We start from the raw sequence: 16,987 nt of genomic DNA on the forward strand, positions 1-16,987 counted from the left end.
TGCCCCGGCGTGCTCCGCGCCCGCCCCGCCCCTCCTCCCGACAGGCCTCGGGGCCCCGCGGCACGCCGGGAGTTGTGGTCTCGGCGCAGGCGGCGCGCGGCCGCAGCGCGTGGCAGGAAGCGGAAGCGGAAGCGGCCGGCGGCGGCGCTAGGACTGACGTGTCTCTTGGCGAGGCGCGGCGCTCCGGAGCAGGCCGGGCTGGCAGCGTCGGCGCAGTCGGACCGCAGCGGAGCCGGAGCGCGACCCCGAGTCCGACCCGGAGCTGAGCAGCCGCCGCCATGGCCAGTGAGTCCCTCGGGGCAGCCCCGGCCGGGAAGCCCACCCGGCCGGCCGGCCCGCGCCCCTGCCCCACCTCGCCCGGGCGGACGGCTTCCCGGGGCGGCTCGGGGTCCTGCAGCCCTAACTAGCTCTCCTTTTGTCTCTCTCCTCCAAGTCAAGTTCCTGGAAGTCATCAAGCCCTTCTGTGTGATCCTGCCCGAAATCCAGAAGCCGGAGCGGAAGGTGAGTTCAGGAGGGCTGGGTGAAGCCCTGCGCCCGTTGAAAACGGCCCGGCAGCCGAGTGGACGCCCCTCCCCCGGGAGTGTCGGCGTGGCCCGCTCTGCGGGGATCTCACCGAACCGTCGTGCTTGCTTTGGAGCGCCGTTTGTGAGCGTCCGCCGGTGCGCAGAGCCTCGGGTGTGCCCTGCCACGCGTAGTGGATGCCGGCCTGGAGGGCGCGAGGCCTCGGGAGCCTCGGGGAACTCCGATGGAGCTGCCTGTCCTTCTTCAGCCCCAACAGGAGCAGGTGGCGGGTCTTCTAGGAGATGCTCTTTGTATCCCGCTGCCGCAAGGAGCCCAGACCTGTCCCTTTTCGTCTGTACATTGAGTCTGTACCTTTCCGTGGACTGTCACTTACTGAGAATAAGGGCATTTGCGAACCCTGCTTTTACAGCAGGCCCATTAGAACACGGGAAGATAGGAACGTAGAGGTAGGGTGAAGGCTTATCAGAATGTTCGCTGCTGCACAGCTACAGACCAAGACAGTGAGTGTTGCCAGTGTAAGGAAAGATACTAAGCAACGAGGAAAACTTTCACTGGGTTCTTAAAGACAGTTAAGAGTAACAGGTTTCCGTCTTCACATTTTTTTTCACGTGCCCCACATATGTGCTGCCTTTGATGAGCTAATATGCAGAGATCTGTGTGTGTGTGTGTGTGCGTGCGTGTCTCCAGCACAGAAGAAAGAGCATGGCTCTAGAGGCAGGTTTGCTAGGGTCCTATCCTTCACACAGTCCCTGGTGTGACCTTGGCCTTGTAACTGCAGTGGATGAAGCAGTGGAAGTGTGTGCAGGGTACAGCAATGGCTCTGGAAGGGATTGCCCCTGGAAGACTTGGTGTCTGATGGCAGCTGTGAAGGAAGAACAGAAATTACCGTGCAGAAAGCGAAAGGAATTCTAGGCATAAGGAACAGAGAGTGTGCTGAGGCAAAGAAGCCTGATGGGAGGGAGTGTTAGATGTGGTTTGGTATTGACAAAACAGAAAGGTGCGGGGGGAGCGGCAGGAGCCAGGCAGATTAGAAGTTTGCTGTGGAGGTGGCGTAGGAAAGCGGAGGGGCTGAGAGGCTTTTGCAGCAGAGGGAGAAGAGGGAGTAGCTAGGAGTCAAGGGTGGGTTGGGGGCTGCTGAGAAGCCTCGGGTGGACAAGACTTGGATAAACAGATTTTGATGTTTTGCTGTTGAATCTGGCTGCATCCATGAGAGACTTGGTTATTAAAAAACGAGGAGGTTTGTAAAAATTGTCCACTCTTTTTTCCCTTAAAGACTCACTTCAATACAAGCTTGTTATGTTACTGGTCAGCCTGAAGTGGTGTTGCCTTCCCACGGCCTCCTGATTTCTTGGTGGGGGAAGATGACAGGTGGGGGAAGGGGAGCATTCTCAAGAGGAAGAGTTCTTGAGTTCACCCCACCTTCACGTGGAGTATCTGAATATCAAATCCCTGTTGCCTGTGTGGTTGTCTTGTCAAGGCCTGTCCAGGGAGGCAGACATGGAGGACTGCAGCCCCAGGCTGACCAGAGAGCCAGGACCCCGACTCCACACTCACTTAAACTTCAGCTTGAAAGAATATTTTTTAAGAATACTATTTTGTTCACTTAGTACTGTCGCTCACAAGGTACTTCCATGTTGCGATCCTCGGTCCACACAGTACTTACCCGTGCTTGTTAAGCCCCCTGAGGCCCCTCCTTGCTGTGCAGGCAGCAGGTGCTGGTGAAGACATTTAGCTTTCAGAGCAGAGGACCCAGAAGGGTGCCCGCTCTACTGTGCAGTCCCACGCGGGCCTTGGGCAGGGGTCTCAGCTTCTGTAATGATGCTGGTTAGTCATTTGTAGAATGATTCTGTGTAGTCAGTGTCCTGCTTACATGCCAGACGGGATGTGAGAAGTCTTAAACAGATGCTGCTGGTAGTGAGTAGGCTGAACGTACAGCTCTCCCTCCTCCAGTATTTTTTTAGTCATGAAAAATACACTAAGAAACAATCACAATTACAAATTAGTTCAATACAAGAGTCTGTCAATTGCAAAACCCTTTCAAATGAAATGTGGTTGCTCATATGTTGTGAGGGCTTGCCTGATTTGGGAATTCTTTGCTGTTGCAACGTTCTTGATCTTGGGTCTGATCCTAAACTGTCCACACTGATGGTTCAGAGCATAGGCTTTGGACTCAAACCCACTACAGCCATGGGGTTTGGGACAAATTACTTAGCCTTTTCAAGATTCAGTTTTCTTGTTGCAAAATAATAATACTGTTAACATGGTGTGATGACTAAACGCGACGACACATGTGAAGGTTCTGCACATGTGCCTTGTATGTAGAAAGCATGCAGTTCGTGTACTTACACTTTGGTGTTTGCATTTGGTACATGGTTCGGAGTGTTCAAGGCTTGCTTCTCCGATGAGCAGAGAAAGGGGTTTGATCTGAGTCCATTTCTGTCCATGTGCTTGTGGAGGCCACTTGCTGCCTTGATTCCTTCTCTCCGACTGCAGATTCAGTTTAAGGAGAAAGTGCTATGGACTGCCATCACCCTCTTCATCTTCTTGGTGTGCTGCCAGGTGAGCACGGCTTTTGGGCTCCAGTACCGGGGGGCGGGGGGGGGGGCGCGTGGGCTGGAGGCCAGGGCACCAACTCCTCTCTGCTTGTTTCCAGATCCCCCTGTTTGGCATCATGTCTTCAGACTCAGCCGACCCTTTCTACTGGATGAGAGTGATCCTCGCCTCCAACAGAGGTATGGCGGGCCTCTGTACCTCTCTGTACAGTGTGGGCTTGACAGGCTCCTTCAGTGAAATCAGAGACTTCAGCTTTAGGTGGCGTTCAGAGGGTTGGGAAAGAACGTTGGTGTGCTGTGCTAAAAAGCAGCCTTAGGAAGTGCTGGATTCAGCACCCAGGCACGTAGCACCTTTGGAATCACGTCTGAACGCAGAAGGAAACCTGTAACAACAAGGTATGTCTGCACCATGGAGAATTCTAAGAAGCGTGGGAAGACTAGAATGCTTTTTAAACAACTGAAATGACATTTTTACCTACCTTTCTCCTGTTTCGATAACATTCTTTAGAATATGTAATTTGTTTCTCAGCCGCATCTTTTTCATAGTACAGGTTACATATGTATGTCCAGAATAATAAATATGTAACAGCGTTTTGAATACTCCGACCGGGTGCCTTTCGAGGGTGGGTTTTAGCATTTACACTGATACTGCTTTCGATTAACTCACTTTTAAAATATGGTTCAAATTAAGTTCAGAACAGTTGGAAGTACAGCTCATTTTAGCATAATGTAAGGTAGGGGTTTATTCACAACTAGATACAATAGTGCAGGCCTCTTTTCCAGACTCTGGAAATTATTTGAATGTTATCCTTTTTTATTAACTGATGAAGAGATGGACGTTTCTTATCTCTGTACAACCAGAATGAATCTGTCCATGGTGAATTTAAATGCCGCGATCAGTGTAAACGCCATGTGACTTCCTAAACAGAATAAGATGTTACCTGGAAATTGAGCAGAGTGAATTGATTTACCCTCTTATTGTGGCTTTTGGGGGTTCTTCCCTGAATTGAATACTGCTGGCAGACCGAAACGCACCGGGTTTGTGTCGGGGGACACAGCCCGGTTTTGCTCACTCATGTTCTGAACCGTGTTTGGCTCCTCCGAGCTACTGCTGACTGCATTGTGCCTCCCTCTTCCCTAAGGCACACTGATGGAGCTGGGCATCTCCCCCATCGTCACCTCCGGCCTCATCATGCAGCTCTTGGCTGGTGCCAAAATAATTGAAGTTGGCGACACTCCAAAAGACCGAGCCCTCTTCAACGGAGCCCAGAAGTGTAAGTGGGACTTTTAAGTAATGTTCAGGTGCCTGTAGTTGAGAATTTGGATTTGCGACAAAGTTTAGGGCATACAAAGTTTTTTTCTGTTTTTTTTGGGGGGTTGGTTGTTTTGGGAGGAGGTGGTGGTTTTTTGTTTGCTGTGATGTCCCCGCCTGGGCCCACAGCCCTGCAGGTACCCTGTGGCCTGTGTTAGAGCACTTGGGGCATGCTGGGCGGGGGGGGGGGGGGTCGGCGCCCCAAGGCCACGTGTCCACGGGAAGGGGCAGGGCTCTGAGGCGGTGCCCTCCACTGCCAGTTTCCTTACCACTTCGGGGGAGCTGTGGCTCCTTCAGTTCAGCTGAATGATGTGTGTCAAGTACCAGTCAGTGCCTGGCACGTGGCAGGTATTTGACAAGGCTTTTTTTTTTTTTTTTTTTTTTTTTTTTTTTCTGGGAGTTTAGGATTTGGCTTAGGGAAAGGTGATCCCCTCCACTCAGCTCTGTGACCTTGGGACAAAGCAGACAGCTTTCACGTCCCAGTTTGTACACCTGTAAAAGTGGGGACAACAGTGCTATTTGCCCAACAGTAAATAGCAAGTGGCACTCGTAGCAGTGATGACCAGTCGTCAGCGTTCACCAAGTTCAGCCTCTGAGTGTGACTGACGTACAGTAATTAGGAAATGGGGGTTATAGTCCCCTACCCAGCTGTGTTCTTCCACGGCAGTGCCCTTCACAGATCGTAAGTCAGTAGGTTAAAGAGTTGAGCAAGTAAGACGAATCTAATTTAAACGTGTCAGTTTCAGACACAAGTCAGGATTTTAAAATATATACATGCATTATTTTCAAAAGCACAGATCAGCTGTTTCCTCTTTGGTCTTGGACAATTTTTTGAATTTTTTTGCCTTAAGAATTCAGTCTTGGCGTGGGCATAGCTCAGTGGTAGAGGGCATGCATAGCACGCATGAGGTCCTGGGTTCAATCCCCAGGACCTCCATTGGAAAAAAAAAAAAAGGATTCAGTGTAATTGAGTGCTTTTTAAGATATCAAACAGGGACTATATTTGGGAAACACTCAGGAGTAAAATTTTATTTTTTTGGCAAACTAAGCAGAGAAGCTGAAATTGAAGCCTAACCCACACTCAGAGATCCGTCTAGTAACATGTAATCAGTAAAACGTGGTTCCATCACACGCCGGAGTGGAGTGTAATGCATGATGCGGGAAACAGGACCGGCACACAAGGGGAGCCTCCACTGGGCCAAGAGCGCCGTGTGGCGGAGGGAGTGTGCCGGCCGGACTGGTGGCATTGTGGGGTCCTCCTTTAAAAAGCATGTTGAATAGAAACTGGGAAGGGAGCACTTTATCCCAGAGCTGGCGTGCTGTGCCCTGGGCTCGGACCTGGAGCACGAGCCTGCTGGGCGGCCCAGGCGATTGGTTCCCCCGGAACCCGCCTGCGTGTGGGGCTGTCACCGGCGTGTGCCTGAGTGTCGTCTTGAGCACCTGTTGTGAGAACCACGTTTCAGCTCATGTCCTCCTCCTGTCACAGAGAGGAAAGGAATTTGGGAGAAGGTGGAATTAAAGAGCTCCGTGCTTTAGTTGGAAGTGTCTGAGTTACATGTGCTGGTGTTCCTGGACGGCTCCTCGGAGGCGGGCCCGACAGTCTCCGTCTCCTCCGGGGCTGCCCACCCGGGTGGGTGTTGGCAGCTCTGCTCGCGGCCCTGGGGCGGGAGAGGGGAGCCCGCCTGAGACGTGGTTTCTTCTGGCCTGTAGTGTTCGGCATGATCATTACCATCGGCCAGTCCATCGTGTACGTGATGACGGGCATGTACGGAGACCCCTCCGAGATGGGCGCTGGCATCTGCCTGCTGATCACCATACAGGTATGTGTGCCGGCCCTTCTGGGAGCCCTCACGGCCACACTCCCTGGGTGATAGAGCTGAATCGAGCATAAAAAACCACCGAGAAGAAGCCGGAGCCCCGTGCCTGCCCTTCTGAACTCAGAAGGGAAGGAGCCTCGGCCGCCGGGCAACGTCCACGGAGCCCTCGGCGCTTGCCCCCTGCAGAGAAGCCGCCCCCCTGAGGAGGCAGGCCGGCCGCCCGCCCGGCTGCTTACGTGCGTTTGTCCGTGTCCACAGCTCTTCGTCGCTGGCCTCATCGTCCTGCTTCTGGACGAGCTCCTGCAGAAGGGCTACGGCCTGGGCTCCGGGATCTCCCTCTTCATCGCCACCAACATCTGCGAGACCATCGTGTGGAAGGCGTTCAGCCCCACCACCGTCAACACCGGCCGAGGTGAGGGCCCCAGGCCCCCGGGCGCGGGTTCTGTGAGGAGTGCCAGCGGTGGCCCACTCCGAGGAAGAATGATCAGTTTAGCTACATCTCTTCTGACTTCTCTGGTGCGTCTGCAGTGGTTTTTAAAACACAGGCTTATGCTCATGACAACACACAGCTGGCATTTGTCACGTCCAGAGTGTCGTGGGCATTCACTGGCCAGAATACATTATCCCGCCTCATTTTTCTGAGCACAGGGCAGATGGTGCTGCAGGGGTCAAGCACGTTCTCTTAACAAGTCTTGTGACGGACGTCTGGAGTGTTTCCAGTCTTTGTTATCCTCGTTTGCTCATCTGTACATACTTTGCCAGTTGCTCTCAGTGAGTAAGTTTCTGAAAATGAAGTCACTGAACCAGCAACTTGGTTGCCAGGGGCAACTTTGTACAAGGCAAGGACGTGGGTGCTCACGCACTGGGTCCAGCCCCGGCTGTGCCCTGAGTGCTGGGGCGAGACAAGTGAGGATGCGGGGCTGTGTGCTGCGGGGCGCGCGGCAGGGGCGTGGCCAGTGCTGGCGCCCTGTGTTCCGGGCGGGGAGTGCCAAGGGGGTCTCGTTGGAGGGTGTTTTTCATAAAAGTTTCTACACACTCAAGTACGATTATCAGGAAGGAGAAATCAGCTATTTTCATCATTCGGTATGTTGTTCGTTTAGAAGAGTACGTGAGACATATGTATCTATGCACATTTGACTGTTTTGTTTTAATGGAAGGGTGGAGACAGAGTCCCTGGCCTCCAGAGAGCCCATAATCTCACCAGACAGACCCGAAACAGGTCCCCAGACAGGGACGGCCACTTGTGCCAACACATTGCAGGGAGAAGAGTGTGGCTTGAGGTAGGAAGCACTGGAGGCCCTCAGAAGAGCGGGCACGACCGGACGGCTCCTCCCTGCGCACTGGCTGGAGCTGAGGACATCCGAGGCAAACTGGGAGAAACAGGGGCCAAAGGCAGTGTTTTCAGAGCTGGGTCAGAAAAGGTTAGAGGCTGAAGGGATGGCAGCAGTGTGTCCTGAGACGAGGAGGTGATCCCAGGGTAGGAGGGGGGACACTTGGTAAAGGCTCAGCAGCCATTGGCGGGGGCGATGGGCCCAGAGTGAGGGACTCCCCCGGGTGGACAGAGGGCAGGCAGAGTGTGCATCTAGGGAGCTGCTGGGTCTCCCGCCCGTCAGCAGGGAAGCGCTGAGCGAGGGCATTGGGAGAAAAGGACACCAGACGGGACAAGGGTGATGGGAAATTGGGGGCAAAGGTGGGCTTGTTTCCGTGGGCGTCTCAAGGTCAGCGGCAGTGTCTGGACCCGGCTGGAGGGGGGCAGCCAGGAAGGCGCGTCCACAGCCCCCCGTGTGCGGGCGTGATCCACGACCTGAGCCACACTCACTGGGGAGTGAAGGGAAAGGGAGAAGAGTGGGGTCACGAGGATGACCCTGGGGAAGGGCAGAGGTCATGAAGGTTGCAGGGCTGGGAGGGCAGCATGGCTGTGGCCGAGCCCCTCACCACCCTGCGCATGAGGGAACAGGCGGCGGGAATCCCAGCGAAGAGAACCGGAGCTTGTCCCGGCCCCGCCCGTCACTCAGCTGACACTCACTGGGCGCCTGTCCAGGGCCCCATGCTGTTCTCGGTACTGGGATACCATGAACCGAGTGTCCGTGTGCCTCAGGTGTCACCACCGGTACTGAGGAGAAAACACAGCAGAGGAAGATGGGGGCTTCCTCTGGATGATCAAGGAAGGCTTTGCCCCAGAGGAGCAATCCTGGAACGGGGAGGGGTCCCTGCGACTATCCGGGGGAACGTTCCACTGGGGGAACCTCTGCTTCCTGGCTCTGCTGCTGGGCCCCGCTTTGTGGGAGGGTATGAACTCTGATTGGGATGGACTGTGTGGTGCCCCTGTTGTGCTTTCGGCCTGGCTGTCAGTGTGAGCAGAGAGCCTGGGCCGCCTTGTCGGGGCAGCCTGCACCCCAAGCTGCTCAGAAGTCCCTGGGGATGGGGACGGGTCCTTCCGCTGGAGCTCAGCAGACTTGCTGGTAACAGCGTTGCAGTTGACTGTCCACACACCTGGTGGCCTCTGACTCATAAGCCAAAGAAATGAGGTCAGTTAATTCAAAAAGGTAGAGTAGCCCATTTCTGTGGGTTGAAATCTAGAGAAGAAACAGAAACGAGGGTTGAGAAGACTCCGCTACCCCTGTGTTGACAGGGGGAGGACCTGTGAGTCACAGAACCAATTCTGTGTTTCTCTCTAATTTGGCCACTGAGAAGCTTAGCGCCACATTGAGCTGCTTGTTCCCTTACCCATAACAGGGATGGAGTTTGAAGGTGCCATCATCGCCCTGTTCCACCTGCTGGCCACACGCACTGACAAGGTCCGAGCCCTGCGAGAGGCGTTCTACCGCCAGAATCTCCCCAACCTCATGAATCTGATCGCCACCATCTTTGTCTTCGCAGTGGTCATCTACTTCCAGGTGCGTTCAGACCCAGCGTGTCTGAGTGTCAGCGTGCCTGGCGAGCGCCCCGCTCCCCGCTCCCCGCTCCCCCAGGGCTGCTGTGAGCCACCCAGCCCTGCTGACATGGTGAGGCGCACTTTCTGGACATGTGGGTCCCGCGGAGTCCCGGGCACCTGCCTGAGCTGGCAGAGCTGACGTTTCTGAAACCACGTTCCTTCTGTTTGGGCCTGTCAGCGTTTTTCCAAGGTCTTAGTTCAGAGAAGTGAACAGTAATCAGACTGTGAAACCCTGTCACTTTTGACCCAGAGTTTGGGTGCGTGTGGGCACGTCCTCATCTGGGGAGGCCTTCCTTTAGACAGCTCTTACCTTCCACGCTGTGAGTCTGGGCCACTCGCTGCCGAATAAGAGACCTGAGCGGCCCATGGCTTTCCCGCAGTTGGGTTAACCTCTGTGTTTCTCATCAGCCGCTCTGTACTCTGACAGTTACCGAGAAGAAGGGAGAGCGTTGAGAAGGCAGCTTACTGCTCATGCAAAGGTGCCTGTGCCTCCACGTGCTTTTTCCGAGGACCAGACACATCTGTTCCTTTAGCCAAGACTGGTAGTCAGTTGCCTGGTTCATAACAAGCTAACTCTTGGGGGGCTTGGCAGGTACTTGTGGTCGGGTTGTTAAGGTTTTATTTTAAACCTTCTATATTCTGAACTCTGCTCTTGGCACTGGGATTTTGCAAAGTGTATACATATGAAGGAAGCCCTTCAGTCTCCAAGAGTCTCAGAGGGAGAGGCTGTGTTCGTGGAGAAGCCGGAAAGCGTGGCTTCCCTGGAGCGAGGGCGAGCGTCCCGGAGGGGCCGAGCTGCGCGGGCGGCGGGCGGCCTCGCCTAGGGGCTGCCTGAAGGCTGGGGAGACCCCAGAGAACCACTGGTAGGACTTTGTCCCACCTAGGTGTGGCTGAAACGTGGTGGACTTTGTTTCTTGACAAATGGAATCGTTCGTGTGCTGTGCTTGGGTGCCTTCTGCCCGAGTGCCCCCGGTGCAGTGGCCTGGGAGCCCTGGAACCCGGCATGGCGGGGACGAGGCAGTGAGGCTGTTGGCTGTCTGGTTCTCAGGGCTTCCGCGTGGACCTGCCCATCAAGTCGGCCCGCTACCGAGGCCAGTACAACACCTACCCCATCAAGCTCTTCTACACGTCCAACATCCCCATCATCCTGCAGTCCGCCCTGGTGTCCAACCTGTACGTCATCTCCCAGATGCTGTCCGCCCGCTTCAGTGGCAACCTTCTGGTCAGCCTGCTGGGCACCTGGTCTGTAAGTACAGTGGCCTCAGGGCCCCATCCGTGAAGTGCTGGGCCCCTGGCCGTGTGGGCTGTGGCAGGTGGCGCTGCTGGGCCCCTGTGTGTCCTGCTCGTGACCAACTCGAAGGCACTCTTAATTACAAATGCACGTTAAAGTTCCTTTTCAGTCAGAAAACTGCCTTGTGGGCACCTGAGCAAAACTGTTCTTTCTCATGGCTCGGAGCTGGCCTTGTCTGACGCTCGGGTGGGAGAGGACACTCACAGGCTTTCTGCGACCTCTTCTAGGACACTTCCTCCGGGGGCCCAGCGCGTGCTTATCCGGTCGGTGGCCTCTGCTATTACCTGTCCCCTCCGGAGTCTTTCGGCTCCGTCTTGGAAGACCCCGTCCACGCCGTGGTGTACATCGTGTTCATGCTGGGTTCTTGCGCCTTCTTCTCCAAAACGTGGATCGAGGTCTCGGGCTCCTCTGCCAAGGATGTGAGTGTGAACTACAGTTTCTGGGGAGGAAGTTAAAGCCGGAGCCATAGTTCTGGCCGCTGACTGGTGGGGGGCCTCTGCTCACCGCGTCCTCTGTGAACGCACGCAGCTCTCCATCCCGGTCAGGGCCAGTTCCGGAGGGTTGGTGGCCAGAGGTGGAGCTGGGATGAGTAAGTCAGTGCCTGCCTGGGAGGCCGCAGCCACACTGAAACTAGACCTCACCTGAGTTCTTGGCGGCGGTTTTAGAGACCTGTGCAAGTGCCGTGAGGGGGCGGGGGGGGTGGTCTGTGAGTGAGTGGTGACCCGTGAACCACCCACCCGGCCTTTGACTTCACGTCTGAATCTGAACGTTGTCCCCTTGGTGGGCATCTCGCAGGTTGCGAAGCAGCTGAAGGAGCAGCAGATGGTGATGCGGGGCCACCGAGAGACGTCCATGGTCCATGAACTCAACCGGTGGGTGCTGGCCCTGGGGGCTGGGGGTCCCAGGGCAGGAAAGGTCCCTGGGTCTTTAGATTTCTGTGAGCTTGCTAAGTGCTGGACACTGGAGAATCAAGTCAGCACACCTAGCCTCTCACCAGGAGGGAGACTGAAGCACGTGGCTGGACGGTGCTGTGGGACGCTGGACCTCGCTGAGCTCTGTGGGCAGGGTTCCGCAGGGCACTCTGGGAGGGGGTTGGAGGGTCAGGCTTCTTCACAGGTTGGTGTCCAGCAGGTGAAGCCAGAGAGGGCGGCAGAGACTTCAGGGAGGGGTTGGCGCTCGAGGTCCTGTTAGGAGGTCAGTGCTGGAGGCTGAGACCAGTCAGTTGGGGTTGGGAGGTGGCTGGACACTGTGCATCTGGGCAGAGGTGGTGGGGCCACATATGGCAGTAACTTGGGGATACAGGAAAGGCCTCCAGCGTAGGGCAACCATAGGGGCAGGGGAGGGGACACCTCTCCCTCACAGCAGGGCTGCCTCTTGGTCAGCAGAGTTGGCCACAGGGTCTTAGACTTTTATGCCAACCACTCACTACTTCTGTGGTCACTGGGAAGTGGTTGCAGGTGACACAGGAAGGAACGAATGTGACTGGTTCCCTGTAAAGCTGTTTACAGGGTCAGATTTTGTAATCAGGACCAAGCCTGTCCTGGGGACCTCAGCCACAGGAATTCCAAATCGTTATCTATCCCTGTCAGAGCTGGGCAGCTTTGTTCATTCTCTTAGGAATTCTCTGAAGCCTCTCGATTTATAATGCCGTTCACTAGAAATACAGTGCAAACTGCGTATTAAATTTTAATTAAGTTTCCTGGCAGCCACATTTGAAAGGTAAAAATACAGACCTACAACTAGTAAAACGTTCTGTTACCTTGTATGATGCATTTAATTTAGCCCCGTAGGTCCAGAATGTCGTTTGAGTTGTAGTTAACATAAAAAAGGTCGTAACTCATCTTCTTCAGAATCCCGGGTGGCACTTTCAGCGTCTCTAATCAGACTGGTCCCGTTTCAGTAGCCACGTGTGACTTGTGTGGCCACTTCCTGGACAGCAAGTCCTAGTCCAGAACATTAGGATGTGCGAGTGGGTCAAACTTCATGGGGGACGTGGAGTTGGGTTCTAAATCGAGGTGAGCGGGGCTGGCTGCCTGGCCCTTCCTGTGGCCTGGGTCAGGCGGCCGGGCTGGAGGGGCCTGCGTGGCGGCGCGTGGCTGACCGTCTCCCATTCCCCAGGTACATCCCCACGGCCGCAGCCTTCGGCGGGCTGTGCATCGGGGCCCTCTCCGTCCTGGCAGACTTCCTGGGCGCCATCGGGTCTGGCACGGGGATCCTGCTGGCGGTCACGATCATCTACCAGTACTTCGAGATCTTTGTCAAGGAGCAGAGCGAGGTCGGCAGCATGGGGGCCCTCCTGTTCTGAGCCTGGCTCCCGGAGCGGCAGGCACGGCGAAGCCTCAGCGCAGAGCACTGCTGCGGCGTGAGGACTTGGTTTCCTGACGCATTTGATCCTTTCATTCCACTTCCTAAAGTGCTAGAAACTTTCCAGTTTGAAATTTTGCTTTTTATTCTGGCATTGGCATCCGGACTGTAGAAGAGAGGTCTTCCTCCGCTGACTGCCAGAGGTGGGGACGGGGGTGGCTCCCCGGGTCCGTGTAAGTTCTGTTTTGACCTTTGCACCTTCTCAGTGCTGTCGGCTACTGCAGTGGTCTCAGCCGTTTCCCCGGGGGACTGTCCTGTTGGTTAGAAGCACAAACATTGTTGAACGGTCTGCGGCTCGTGTGGCAGGAGGGTGAGAGGCAAGCAGATCGTGTTTTCTGGGGCGAGTGGGCGATTCGCCAGTGCGTCCCCTTCAAACCAGGGCGGGAACATCCGGCTTAAGACTTTTTTTGAAAGACATGGTTGTTTTCCCCTATAAAACTAATTTTTCAGGATAGCGCTTCTTCCAAAAGAGAGGGACGAATTTCCAGATGATACTCTTGGGCCCTCGGTTTTTCTGCCTGTGCCCGTTGGCTGTCTAGTCGGGCTCTGGGGCCGAAAAGCAGCGCGGCGGCCCGGCCCTGCCGGCTCTGTGCCCATGCAGCGCGTGTCCTCTGCCCGCAGTGCCGCGGCTTTGCGGCGTCACGCCCGCCTCGCTGAGGGCTCGGACGCTGTGCGGAGGACCCCGGAGGAGCCGCCTGTCCGGTGGTTCTGGCTCTCACTGGGCCTGCTTCCCGTGCTGGTTCCCCTCCTGCTTGCCCTGCTGAGGGGAGGCTCCGTGGCTGGCCTCAGATGCTACCTGCTAGGCTGAAGACTTCCCAGTCGAATGTTTAGAACTTTTAAAATGTGCTTAGGACCAAATGCAAGTAAAGTAAATGGCACAAGGCCTCCATCCTCTGCTTTCGTCAGGACCGCCCAGCAGAGAGGAGGGCACAGGCCCAGACCCACGGTGAAATCAAGTTTCTCCAAGGTTTGTTATAAAAAGACTCAGAGTTATGTCTAAAATAAGTACTGTTCACAATAACAGGTGACCTAAGTCTTAGAAATCAGAACCCTTTCTAAAGCCTCTGGGGAGTCCCGTCTTGGGGACCGGCAGCAAGGACAGAGCCGGGCGCCGCAGCCTGAGGGGTTCTCACTGGAGGACACCCCAGGTCCAGGACGGGAGGTCCAGGGGCTCGTGCAGCCCTGTGGAGATACCCCACCAGCAGCAGGTACACAGTGGCTTTCGAAGCACAGAGCCAGGAGAGGTGGCAAGCGTGGCACCTGCCTGAGTCTGGAGGGGCTCCGAGGAGACCTCGCTGGCCGTGCCAGCCAGGGGACCCTGACGAGGGACACAACGCAACCTTGCCTGACACTACCCGCGAGTCAGCTGCAGAGCCAGGAAGGCCCGTGGACCCCAGGCCCGGGCACCCACCATACCACACGTGGCCTTGTCCGACCCAGTCCTGAGTGGAGACCTGACACCAGCCCCCACAGTCTGCTCGCCCGCCGTGGGGACCCCGTGACGGCCTTGGGCTGGCAGCGCCGCCAACCCCAGGACCGCAGGCCCCGCGGGAGGCGCCCCGCAGCCCTGCTGCAGCCTCCGACACTGCGTGGCCCGGGCCCTGCTCCACGGTGACTGGTCATGGTGGGCGGGGGCTGGCTGCAACTTCCAGGGGACTGTCACTGTGGACGCCAAAGCGGCAAAACTGAGATAAGGTGAATAAGAGAAATAAAGCCAACTTTTTACAAGCTGCTTGGTGGTGGTCTCTTGGTTTTCAGTTTCTTGTGTTGCCGAGAATGCCAGTGAGAGGAGGGCGTGGGCTGGGGTGCGGTGCCCTTCAGGGTGTGGGAGGCTTGGGTCCTGGTTCTGCCCGGGGCTCCCCTTGATGCAGGGAGTTTGTGAGTGGTGGGGAAGTGGGTGAGCTTCCCATCTGCACCCAAGGGGCCAGCCCGTGGCCCAGGGAGGAGGATGGCTTCCTGACACGAGGGCCAGGGGCTGGGCACGTGACACCATCCAAGGGGCTGTAGGAGCCGCAGCACAAACTTCAATGCCTACCAGTGCCTGGTTCTCGAGTCCCAGGGGCCCAGGCAGTGCCCTCCCCCACTTACCTAACCCCCGGTGCTGGGGCCCTGGGACTCGCCGTCACCCTGCCCTGAGCCTGCGGCCAGCACACCTCCCCATCACCCGTTCCTTCCATTCAGCGCACATGACCGAGCCCCTGGGTCAACAGGGCAGGAGCTGTGTCCATCCTCAGAGCTCTCGTCCCCAAAGTCGAGGTTCTGCAGCGTCTGCCAAGCCTCGGGCCTTGCCCCAGTTCCCTTCTGTCTGTCCGCCTGACAAACTCCTGTCCATCCTGTGAAGCCCAGCTCAGAAAGGAGAGAAACACCTAAAAGCCCATCGGAGGGCACTGGATAAATTACAGCTCCTCCCTCCTATGGAAAGGAACCAGCAGGACAGCCCTCGTGCACTGAGGTAGAAGAACCTCCGAGATGTGCCGCCGCGGGGGAGCGGTGAGCAGAGCAGTCGCGCTGCTGTCCGTATTTAAAGATAGGGTTGGGATGGCGGGGGGGAAGAAGACTACATCAGGGAAAGGCCTAGCAACTTCTTGCAAAACTAAACACCTACCCTACGCCCAGCTGTCCCACTCCGGGCTGTCTACCACGAGAAGTAAGACAGGACCCCGCCTCACCGAGCCCCATACAGGGAGGTGGATGAACAGACAGCGGCCCCGCATCACCAAGAACTGACTGCCCACGCGGCCGCACCAGTCTCGGGGCTTGGACCTGGCTGTCCAAGGGGCTGAAAGAGCCAGCTGCAGAAGAGATGTGCCCACCCTGAGAGGCCGCAGGGCAGGGAAGGTGGGTCTGGTGGGAGAACCCTGAACGTGGCGCCTCGGGTCAGCGTGCTAGAAACGCCCTTGACCAGGAGTTGGGCTTCGTTTGTCAAAACTCGTGGAGCTGTCTGTCCACTGAGGATTAGCGCCATTCACTGTGTGTAAATTTGACCTTTGAAAAAACAAATCGAGCTCCAGATAGCGCTGGAGTACCGAGGGGGGAGGTGCACAGATGTCGGCACCGTGCGTGAAACAGATGCACGAGAAGACGGGATGAGGTGGACCAAGGGCAGGAAGCCCAGCGGCGGTTCACAGGACGCCTGCAACTGTTTTCCCTTTTTTAAATTGAGATGTGATTGACATGTAACACTGTATTAGTTTCAAAAACAGTCACAGACATAGAAAACAAACATGGTTACCAAGGGAAAGGGGATGGGGAGGGATAAATTGGGAGTTTGGGATTTGCAGATACTAACTACTAGGTATAAAACAGGTAAACAGCAAGGTCCTACTGTACAGCACAGAGAACTATATTCAATATCTTGTAATAGCCTATAATGAAAAAGGACATGAAACGGAATGCATAAGTGTGTGTATAACTGAATCACCACGCTACACACCAGAAATTAACACAATATTGTAAACCGACTATATTTCAGCTAAATAAGTGAGTGAACAGAGCCTATGAACACCCCCCCCATAACACTGTATTAGTTTCAGGTGTAGAACATGCCTCGATACTTGTATGTATTATGAAACGATCACCACAATAAGCCTTGTTAGCTAACATACATCACCACACAGTTACACACTTTTTCCCTTGTGATGAAAACCTTTACGATCTGTTTTAGCACCTTCCAAATATGCAATGCAGTGTTACTATCATCACCGTGCTCTACACTATGTCCCCAGAACTTACTAACTTTGTAACGTTTCACCCAGCCCCAGCCCTGCCTCTGGCAACACCCAGTCTGCTCCTGGATATATGAACTTGTTTTTTAGGTTTTAGATTCCACATGCAAGTGGGACCACAGGGTGTTTGTCTTTCTGTGTCTGCCTTCTTCGCTCGGCGTGCTGCTAAGTGGTGGGCACAGGAAACAGCCCACACCTCCACTCCAGAGCCTGTGTGGCCTTGAACCTTTCCTTACGTTTGAAATATTTCCTAATAAATGCTGGGAAGCATAGCGTGTCTGAGGGCTGGGGGAGAGGGAGACTCTACACACTACACCTCTCTACTTTTTACATTTTGAGTGATGTTCAAATTATCCATTCAAATATGTATGTGTATGTATGTATACATGTATACGCATACATATACATGTATATACACACAGACTTTTTAAATTAAAAGCCCAGCTTGGTAAGCTTTCCCTGACTGCTC

General features: G+C 55.3%; 1 protein-coding gene across 1 annotated transcript; it reads left to right on the plus strand.

The window, feature by feature from the left end:
• The first annotated feature begins 129 nt into the window (after window positions 1-129).
• Window positions 130-14,521, plus strand: SEC61A1 (SEC61 translocon subunit alpha 1). The gene is made up of 12 exons (XM_031471064.2): window positions 130-285; window positions 434-501; window positions 3,016-3,081; window positions 3,176-3,254; window positions 4,217-4,348; window positions 6,097-6,206; window positions 6,462-6,615; window positions 8,940-9,100; window positions 10,187-10,384; window positions 10,657-10,848; window positions 11,225-11,301; window positions 12,548-14,521. Exons 1-12 carry the CDS (start codon window positions 279-281, stop codon window positions 12,732-12,734), a joined length of 1,431 nt encoding a protein of 476 aa, XP_031326924.1. The 5' UTR covers window positions 130-278; the 3' UTR covers window positions 12,735-14,521.
• The last annotated feature ends 2,466 nt before the right edge of the window (window positions 14,522-16,987 follow it).

This window comes from Camelus dromedarius, chromosome 17 (genome assembly GCF_036321535.1).
Source record: "Camelus dromedarius isolate mCamDro1 chromosome 17, mCamDro1.pat, whole genome shotgun sequence".
NCBI lineage: Eukaryota > Metazoa > Chordata > Mammalia > Artiodactyla > Camelidae > Camelus > Camelus dromedarius.